This window comes from Brassica napus, chromosome A3 (genome assembly GCF_020379485.1).
Source record: "Brassica napus cultivar Da-Ae chromosome A3, Da-Ae, whole genome shotgun sequence".
Lineage (NCBI taxonomy): Eukaryota > Viridiplantae > Streptophyta > Magnoliopsida > Brassicales > Brassicaceae > Brassica > Brassica napus.
In genome coordinates, this window is record NC_063436.1 from 26,289,605 (window position 1) to 26,299,161 (window position 9,557).

Consider the following 9,557-nt stretch of genomic DNA (forward strand, 5'->3'; position numbering starts at 1 on the left):
TTTATAATATATTTCAAGAAGATTCAAGTTTAAAAACAAATTACACAAATTATTTCTTTCATGATAATAAATTAGTCTACCTCCGAGCTAAATCATTCAAAATATAATCGAAATTGATAAAATAATTAAATCTCAATTTTAAAAGACTATATATATAGTTTAATAATATCATATTTAATAATAATATTTTATAATTTAACAGGAAAATGATGTTTTAGAATATATTTGTTTCAGATCGTAATTATATGTAGAATTTTCATGGTTACCACTTTTTAGTATCATTATTCATGTTTACCACCACTAAAGAAACATTTTCAAAAATACATTTTTCATTAAATGACAAAAGACTCTTATACCATTGTTATTTATATATAATAAATAATTATTTAAATAGAAAAATAAAAATAATTTTTTTCGACTTATATTTTTTTCAAATTCAGATTTTTTTATAATTCTTTTTAATTCTTTTTTTGTCAATTTTTTTTTCTTTTCAAAATTTATTTATTAAAATGAAAATCCCTATGAACCATCTAGTAATGACTTTGGAAATAAGACTTGGAAATTGCGTTGTCCAGAATGTTGAACTATGGTTTTTTAGTTATGATGTGTTTGCTAACTTTTACCATTGTCCAAAGTTACGAACTATTATTTTGTTTATGATTTTAGGTTGTATTACTGATTTCGTAAATGTGGAAGCACAGAAGGTGGTTTTGTTTTATTCACTATGATAAGGGTTTTATTTACTTGAATTAGTAACTAAGTGGTAAATCTTATAGTATTGGGCCGAGGGATTGTTTAGATCTAAGCACGTTTCTAGTGTATTTGTGGTACGTGACTCTTTAACCTCTTATGGCTACTCGGTTTCAGGCTAGAGAAAAATCTCAAGATTCTTTAGTGTAACTTTGTTCTCTGAACATTTCACACAACTCTAAACATGATCCCTCCGGAGACCCATAAAGCAGTGATGGAAGTAATTGAATCCTGCAAACTACCATAAAACGGATCAAAAAAGGGCAAATCAATTCTTCTCTCATTTTTCTCTGTACAGCTTCTGGAAGAAAAAAAAAACTTGACTCTGGTGATCATAGATTATAGTTCATAGTTGATCATGTTCATGTATGATATAAGGCTATACAAATAGTATGTTCAAAATCTTTGTTTTAGAGTTTGTTTTTACTTGTCTGTCACGGCTTAGAGTTGTTCTTGATGTTCTCACTTGTAAACATTCTTTTGTAGTTTTCTTGATATCCTTGATCATATATACAAGTTTGCTTTACGACTTTTATTTTTAACTAGATCCTTTCTCCGCGCTACGCGCGGATAATATATTTAAATTTGCTACATTTATCATTTTTATTTATATGTGAATTTTTGTATAATTATTTCTATTATATGTAACACAATTAACTAACAAAATATTAAAAATCAAGCCCGAGATTTTAGAGTTATGTAAAAAAATATAATTATTTGAAAAATAATGAACTATTAAACAAAATAATTCAAATTTTTAACATTTGAAAGATTATGAAATATATGAATTCATAACTCAACTATTTTAATAGTAAAATTAGGGCTACACAAAATATCCAGACCCGAAGATCCGACCTAAATCAACCCAAAAATCAGGCTTCCGAACTCGATCAGATATGTGGTAAATAACCGAATGGGTTTTAAATTGATGTTCCGAAGATCCGGAACCCAATATGATCTAAACCAAGAATCAAATGAGTAACCGAAGATATCCAAATTTTTTATATATATCTAAAAATATTAGTTACAATTGTACATATAAGTATTTTAATAATATAATTTAAAATCATAAGTTAATTATATTAGGTAATTTCAATATTTTGTGTGTTTTCGGTTAAAATAGGATAGCGTGAATAAAAATTCTCAAAAAGTGTATATAATGATTTTTTTTGGTTATTATTGGTACATTTGGATAGTTTGGATACAAAATACTTGAACTAAATTGGGTAATATGGTTACTTTTAGTATGAATATCTGAACTTGTTTAAGATACATTGCTATTCGGTTATTTTCAGGGGAAAAACATTTTGTAATTTGTATAAAATTTTATATATTTTGAATTTGTTAAATTTTTTATTTTTCACTTCTATGTAAATTTTTATCGTTTTACATTGTATTCAAATTAATTTTAAATAAATAAATTTTATAATTTAATAGCTGAATTTACTTGACTGGAAATTGTTTTTTTTAGTTAAACTGAAATGAATATTTTTCTTTTCTTTTTAGAAAGTCTCGTTTAACAACAACTTTTGGTTTTATAGTTTCTAGATTTGTTAAGTCAAATTCTTAAAATTTTCAATCTTGGAATATGATGTCCCACTATATTTTTCTTATTCAAGTATGATCAGGAATTATATAAGTGCTAAATAACATTTATAGATAGCTTTCACGATACTCTCCCGATTACGACTGTCGATACATGAAGCCATGTAGCCCAAGTATGATAAACATCTACATGATTCTTAGGAGATAACTTGATAACTTCCTCATTCCATCATAACTATAAATAAGACACATAGATATTTACCTCAATAAAACCAACAGAGATGAGTTTTACAATGGCTGAAAAGCAATATTTACCCCTAAGCTTTCAGAATTGCTGAAAAGCAAATTGGGTAGCATTAACATGTAACCAAACCTTGCAATGACATTTACAATTTAGCAACAAAAAAAAAACAGAGATGAGTTTTGGTCACAACACTCTCTATAAGGTTCATCTCTTTTAGTTGATTTTTCTTCCTTTTTAGAGCATCCACAAGGCCCGGAAATGGAAGGAGAGATGAAAAAGAATGTCTATCTACAAATATGTTATTAAATAATTAAAAATATAAAAAAAGAGTATCTGAAACCACAGTTTTTAGAATCTATACTGAACCTCTACTGCCTACATGTCTTTTTTTTTATTAATTTCATTTTTCTTTTCTAATTAAAACTTAATTACTTAATATAATCATAATAAAATAATAATAATAATAAATGAGCCAAATACTCAAATTCAGATACTGGCAGCTGGTCATGCTCTTATGTTTAGATTCTTTATATGATAAAATGATTCTGTTGTTATATTTAACAAAAATTAAATTGTTTTCACTTGTTAAGATGAGGAAGTAAGGGGCTAAGCAAGATGATCAGTAATGGTGAGCATTGAGGATTATGGTGATTATCTGCAAGCACGATTAGCTTAGTAGGAGGCTGACACAACACCTACAAACTTTTTGACCTCCAACATATTCTATGTGGAATAAACATATATGAATATGTGGTTTTTTTTGTCGCAATAATAAATGTTTTTAGCGAGTTACATATCATTCATCTAAGTAGTAAAAAGAATGCCAAAATTTGAGAAACTATGTAAGCTATATATCAACCAGACAATTTGGAGATAATAGACGTAAGAAAAAAGTGTGGTTTTACACCAAACATAACAAAAAAAATTATGTGGCACATTAGCTTTTGACGTACACATTGTTTTGGGTCTATACCATGGAGCTTCAAGTTACGATTTCAGAATCTTGTAGCCAGAGATAACTCAGAAGAAGCATATAACAATGGTTCCATCAAGGTTTTGCCGATGAGGTATCTCAACTCGATCTCACCGTAGAATCTTGTTCTTTTAATGTAAAGAACACATACAAAGAAGAAAAATTGGATTGTATTAGCTTTACTAAGTTTAACACTGATACGTTTGGTATTTGGCACAATAGCAGCACAGAAAGTCATCTGACACTGTAAGAGAACTGACCAATTCCCAATTGCTGATATCTTCAGAGATCCATGAGCTTTCATAAATGACTGCAGGAAGCATCGAGAAGCCAACTTGATTTGTCATGTGCGATTCCAATTATGTGAAAGATACAATCACCTCCGACCAACAACTCCCATCGGAGCAACTGGCAGAAGCTTAGTAGACGGCTGAACAACTTCACAACCTTAGCCAGAAGGCTTTTCGGCGCTAGTGGCGGGTTACGGGTATATCACGTCTAACAAAGGAAAACCCATCCCTATCATCTTCTTCAAGGTTACTGCCCCTTTAATCTAAATATGATGAAGAAAATGAACATATAAGAATGTACATATCCTGCAGGAGTACGTATCAGTGTGTACCAGTTACATGCCCCAAACTTATGGAGAGTTTTCCCATGTACGATTTTAGAGACAATGATGGTTCTTGAAGTACTCCTTCTCAAGTGTGGTTGGATATCAGGTGGAAGGTCGAGGACGTCAAGTCCTTTTCTACACGCCAGATCACACACAGTTTGTGTTCTATTGTGCCTGCACACAGTTACACCAAGTCGTTACAATCGGTGAAAGTCACTGACACATGGCTTTTAGAAATGGTCACTGAAACATCAGAAAATACAGGGTATTGATGCCGTTTCTGGATAAGATTTGGGATGATGCTTATACCAGTCTTATCAAAAAAAAAATCGCTTTAAACATGAGTCCTGCTTTAGTTTCCATTTGCTAATCAACTGCAGTTGTTTATTATATGGTTAACTGAAACAGTTTAGATGGTGCAGAGATACAAAGTAGAAATATTTTTTTTTTGATGAATGCTGACCTTACAGATTTTTAAGCTGAGACCAGTTGCCAATACACTCTGAGATGGTTCCTAGAAGTAATTGTCACTTACCCTTCTGCAGTTGAAAACACAAAAACAGTTTAGGACTATTAAATTTACCTTCTTGGACTACTTATAGGTTTTCTTGACGACCTCGTCATTAACTGAGGTGAGAATTCATAAGTTTCAAAGAAGTTCATACTACAGAAAAACAAAGTATACGTAAGGTCAGGAAGGATTCAACAGGAAAGCTTAAAAGTTAAAACCAAAAAAAAAAGGTTTAGTTCAAACTAATATATTACAACTCTAAATATTAGACCACCTCCATCGGAACTTCTTAAATGAGGTTCCAAACAAAAAAATGAAAAAAAATAAATGAAAAAGGAAGAAAAATGAGAGGACCGCTGCTTAAAGTGGGACTTTAAGGATTGATAGGAACCCTTACGTGTCACTTTCCTATTTCACGGCCTCTCTCCTTCGTCGGGGTCTCATGCAAAAATCTCATTTTTTCTCTTCCTCCTCCAAGTTTGATCTCTCCATCTTCTCTGTCAATTCTCTGTCAAATTTTTCTTATATAATAGTTTTTGTTCGTTTGAGTCGAGAGTGTTCGATTTCCTTGTTTGATTCGTTTGATTCCTCTGTAGAGGATCTTGAACGTTCGTTTGATTCAATCATAACTCTTCTCCCCTCTCCCTTCCATGGTGGGTCACTTCGTAAAAGGGAAAGCTTTTATGTTTATTTGATTTGAGTCACTTCGATCTACATCTGGATTTTGCAAGAAAATGAGAAAACATGGATGGCAACTTCCTTACCATCCACTTCAGGTAAACTCCATTCTGAGTGAAGTTTTTTTGGAGGGTTTCTGATTTTGAGGTGAAAGTTTGAAACTTTATTGAAATTTATGGGTAGGTGGTGGCAGTTGCTGTGTTCTTGGCTCTTGGGTTTGCTTTCTTCGTCTTCTTTGCTCCTTTTGTTGGCAACAAGATTCATCAGTACATTGCCATGAGCATTTACACTCCTCTGGTAAGCTAAAGTTGCTTGCTTTCTGATACCAAATCTTGCTTTTCGATACTTTTTTCTGCTCATAGATCAATAAACAATTGAAGATTTAGGATGTCAAAATTGTGTACTTATTGACCGTTTATGTGTTGTTTTTCTAGTTCCATTGGTTCCACAGTCTAACATGTCTAGTTAGATACCGATCTGGTCCTATGAAGAGCTTAGGAGCCTCACTTATTTATAAAAAAAATGGTGAATATGCTCTAGATACTTCTTGATTCCGAGACAATTTTGGGTCTGTGGTTGTAACTTCAGTTCAAATTTGTGGATATGCTATCTCCTCTTTTAACTTGATCCATCATTTTAGAGATAACAGTAGTCTGTCACTGAAGCATTCCCCCTTCTTGAGTCTGTCATCTTACTTTCAGCTCTTATGTAAAACATTGAGTCTTTGAAAATTGTGTTTTACTTTTTCCCTTCTTTGGATGAGTTGGTACTTTCAGAGATTTACTTGAAGTCAGTGGCATTTTCTTTCTAGATTACATTGCGGCGTCAGATCCTGCAGACCGTGGAGTTTTTCGGTCAAAGAAGTACCTGAAAGTTCCTGAAAACGGGAAACTTCCTCAATCAAAAGATACAAAGGATGGCTGTGGATCAACTAAATCTCATAACAGCATGTGTACATGATCAAGAAAATAGAACTCATAAGAAACTGGACTCATCACAAAGATCGTCTCTCCTGCGTCTGCTTTGCTCTCCTTGTGCAATGTGGTTGATCACAAAAAAAAATTATGTTCTTTCATATTATGAAATCCAATCATTCTACTTTAAAAAAAAAAAATTTAAGAACCTCAATGAGGTTCTACCATTGGACAAGGAAAAATTAAATTAGATTAACAAAGGTTCTAAACATTTCAAATCACTATATTTATTATTAATTTATTGATTAGAACCCATAAGAGGTTATTATTGATGGACATGCTCTTACTCCACTGCATCCAATCAAGAAAAAATATTCAAATTTACACACACAGAATCAATATTCTTATGAGGGGGAGAGATGAGAGCCACCTTGATCCAGAGTTGATGACATTGGTATGACCGGGGAAATATAGATTCTACATCGTAGTTCTTCTACTCAGCAAAATTGGATGTGAAGAGGTAGATTATATAGTGATTGCACTAACGTGAAGTGAAGCATATCTTACCCAATCTGAGTCTTGCCAATACCAGGTCTCCACCTGCAGAGAATAAACAAAGAATAAAACTATAACTTGTTGCTACCAATCTCTGTAACATCCTTACAGCTTATTCCACCTCCAATGGAGATGAGGTCCCAGCGCAAGCTACTTCAATACTATCATTCAAGGATTTCTCACCCGAAGCTACTTGAATGCTATCACCTGAAGCATATTTAACAGTGTTGTATTCGGCAACAGTCTCACCATTTCTTTGTGCCCCAGACTCATTCTCAAAGCAATCCTTATCTGATCCTTCACGTTTCCCAGCCTCTTGTTCTGTTTCCATACCAGCTGATACATCAACATTTTCCTCCTTGTTTTCCTCTTCAGTACCATCATTCCTTGTTTCCTCGATCACTTCAGCCACCAGCTGTTTCTTCTCAGGAGAGACGATTCCATTTTCAGAAAAAGAACATGTAACTTTCTCGTTCACATGCTCTGCACCTGATTCCCCCTCGTCACCATTCATTTTGGAAGTCACAAAACCTGGTGCAGCCTCTCCCTCAGTTATATGTTGCAGGTTTGCCTCACCATGGGTCTCTCCACTAACCTTGGAATCTTTCACTTCCTTGTCATTGATATTCTCTTCTTCCAGATCATCCATGGAATGTTCAGGAGTTGCCTTTGAAGGTAAATCCTCGTGCAACCCATCATCGGCTTGGAAACCGTCAATAGCTTCCACAAAGACCTCATCATAGGTATCCCTCGCATCAACATCAGAAACCAGTAATATATTGTTCTCTACTTGGTCATGGATGATTCTATCATCTCCAAGCTTCTTCTCTGACCTGCTCAGAAGCATAACCAAAACGAAATCACCAATCATTGCACCAATCAAACAAAAAGACTTAAGGTTTGATATAAATTCCAACAACCCTAACAATAAAATAGAGTAGAAACAAAACAATAGCTCAGGATTATCACCACAAACTATAGAGTACTCGTCTATTTTCAAAGATATACATAGAAGAAGAATTCATTGAAAATGAAACCATAAAAGCTTACCCGAAAGAGAGGAGAACAGCTTTCTTCTCAGGGGAGACGATTCCATTTTCAGAAAAAGAAAGTGTAGCTGTCTCGCTGACATTCCTTACACCTGCTTCCCCTTCATCACCATTCATTTGGGAAGTCACAAAACCTGGTACAGCCTCTCCCGTAGCTATATGTTGCAGGTTTGCCTCACCATGGCTCTCTCCATTAACCTCTGGCACTTTCACTTCCTCTGAAGGCAAATCCTCGTGTAACCCATCATCGGCTTGGAAAGATTCAGGCTTCGAACTGTCGATAGCTTCCTCAAAGACCTCATCTTCGGTATCCCTCGCATCAACATCAGAAACCATCAATTCAGTTATCTTTACTTGCTCATCGCTGACTCTATCGTCTGCAAGCTTCTTCTCTTCCATATCTGACCTGTTCACAACCATCAAAAAGAAAATCCTTCAGTGAACCAAACGCCACCAAGAGCTCCAAGTGATTCATCACAACCTTACCATTTACGAGAGAAGAGCTTCTTCCATTGCAAGAGCTTGATCCGCTGATTTGATTTGCCATCTTCAAAATCTCAAATGCTTCACTCTCTGTGATTTTAACATCTGTTTCACAGAGAGTCATACACGATATCCATTATATCTCGGAGAAATTAACAATGAGGCGATTCAAAATCTCTATCAATTCGAGAGAGAGTAAAACTATCAGTTACGATTTTTCTGTATAAGAAGAGAATCAACTCGAGCGAGATTGGTGGAGGAGATGGATGAAATCGCCGAAGCTTTATGAGTCACAATTTTAACGTTACAGAGACGAGGTGAAATGGTTGGGTTTCTTCGATGTAATCGAACTAATTTTTGAGGTGTGAGGAATAGATGACATGGCACAATACAACTCTATGATTGGTCTGAATATTAATTTGACGTGGACAGCCTCTCTTTTGAGCATATTCCCCTTTTAGTTATTGTATGTATGTATGATTTGTTACATTAGGTTCTTATGTGATTATATGAACATCTACATCCTGGTGTATATATAAACGATGATTGAGTTTTGAATTGAATCTATCAACTTTTGAAGCTGTAAAAATAATATGGCAAAAACAACTCATACATGGATGACTGATTTTTGAATTATCTTTAACTGAATACCGAAGTTGTAAAGGCTTTAGCTTGATATATAAAATTATAACAGCTTCTTGTTGATTATATTACAACATTTTTGTTAGATATTAGAGATCCAAATCACTTGAAGTTTCTTCTAACGAGACTGAAATATTTGTCTGACATTTTCAGATGAAACAAAACTAAGAGGCAAGGTGAGGTCATGAAGAATCATTCGTTGTTGAGGATGAGTTCGATCTCATTACCCAACTCTCTGGTAATCTTATCAGCTCGGTCGCCTTGTCCACCAGCAAATGTGTAAACTCCGAACGCAAACTGAAATGCCCTCCATAGCGTTTTTGCCCATCCTACAGTCTTGTTCTTGATCCTGCACTGCTTTCCCCCGCGTGATTCTGATGCAATCTTTGCTTCTCTCTTCTCCTGCGAGTTTTTGAACCAAGAGATTCCATTTTAACAGTGTTTGATCAGATGTTTGCAAAAGTATATGCTAAGTTAGAAGGTTTTGATATTACTTTTAATGCAAGTTCCATGCAGCCTGATGAGATGTCAACCATTAATTCCTTGATCCGAATAAGTAAACCGAAGTCGAAATGGATGTTATGTTTCTTGAACTTC

At 34.1% G+C, this 9,557-nt stretch overlaps 2 protein-coding genes across 25 annotated transcripts; one reads left to right on the top strand and one right to left on the bottom strand.

Moving 5' to 3' along the window:
• Positions 1–3,348: 3,348 nt before the first annotated feature.
• Positions 3,349–9,123, bottom strand: LOC106440806 (translocase of chloroplast 120, chloroplastic-like). Of its 22 annotated transcripts, none has more exons than XM_048763271.1 (8): positions 8,317–9,123; positions 7,837–8,241; positions 7,036–7,619; positions 6,799–6,831; positions 6,662–6,708; positions 4,597–4,667; positions 4,391–4,502; positions 3,349–4,302 (listed from the first exon to the last, which is right to left on the bottom strand). In XM_048763271.1, the coding sequence occupies exons 1-6, from the start codon at positions 8,322–8,324 to the stop codon at positions 4,656–4,658; spliced, it is 1,089 nt and encodes a 362-aa protein (XP_048619228.1). In that variant the 5' UTR covers positions 8,325–9,123; the 3' UTR covers positions 3,349–4,302; positions 4,391–4,502; positions 4,597–4,655. The 22 variants fall into 22 exon arrangements, with proteins under 22 accessions (XP_048619228.1, XP_013738015.1, XP_048619230.1 ...); XM_013882561.3 differs by lacking the exon at positions 4,391–4,502 and having other exon boundaries at positions 3,349–4,065; positions 4,135–4,302; positions 4,592–4,667; XM_048763273.1 differs by having other exon boundaries at positions 4,438–4,502; positions 4,592–4,667.
• Positions 4,994–9,337, top strand: LOC106440808 (probable protein S-acyltransferase 22). 3 transcript variants are annotated; one of them, XM_013882563.3, is made up of 3 exons: positions 4,994–5,415; positions 5,501–5,614; positions 5,752–6,066. In XM_013882563.3, exons 1-3 carry the CDS (start codon positions 5,374–5,376, stop codon positions 5,866–5,868), a joined length of 273 nt encoding a protein of 90 aa, XP_013738017.2. In that variant the 5' UTR covers positions 4,994–5,373; the 3' UTR covers positions 5,869–6,066. The 3 variants fall into 3 exon arrangements, 2 of the variants coding, with proteins under 2 accessions (XP_013738017.2, XP_013738016.1); XM_013882562.3 differs by lacking the exon at positions 5,752–6,066 and adding an exon at positions 6,129–6,571 and having other exon boundaries at positions 5,021–5,415; XR_002663807.2 differs by lacking the exon at positions 5,752–6,066 and adding an exon at positions 9,114–9,337 and having other exon boundaries at positions 5,040–5,415.
• Positions 9,338–9,557: the final 220 nt, after the last annotated feature.

What these genes read in the sequence shown, in the direction of transcription:
- LOC106440808 (XM_013882562.3), top strand. Translation starts at nt 5,388, where the DNA reads ATGGCAACTTCCTTACCATCCACTTCAG. An exon ending in TTCCTTACCATCCACTTCAG is followed by an intron (nt 5,416 to 5,500) that starts GTAAACTCCATT and finishes ATTTATGGGTAG; the next exon opens with GTGGTGGCAGTTGCTGTGTT. An exon ending in TGAGCATTTACACTCCTCTG is followed by an intron (nt 5,615 to 6,128) that starts GTAAGCTAAAGT and finishes TTTTCTTTCTAG; the next exon opens with ATTACATTGCGGCGTCAGAT.
- LOC106440806 (XM_048763236.1), bottom strand. An exon ending in GCTGTTCTCCTCTCTTTCGG is followed by an intron (nt 7,620 to 7,836) that starts GTAAGCTTTTAT and finishes GCTTCTGAGCAG; the next exon opens with GTCAGAGAAGAAGCTTGGAG.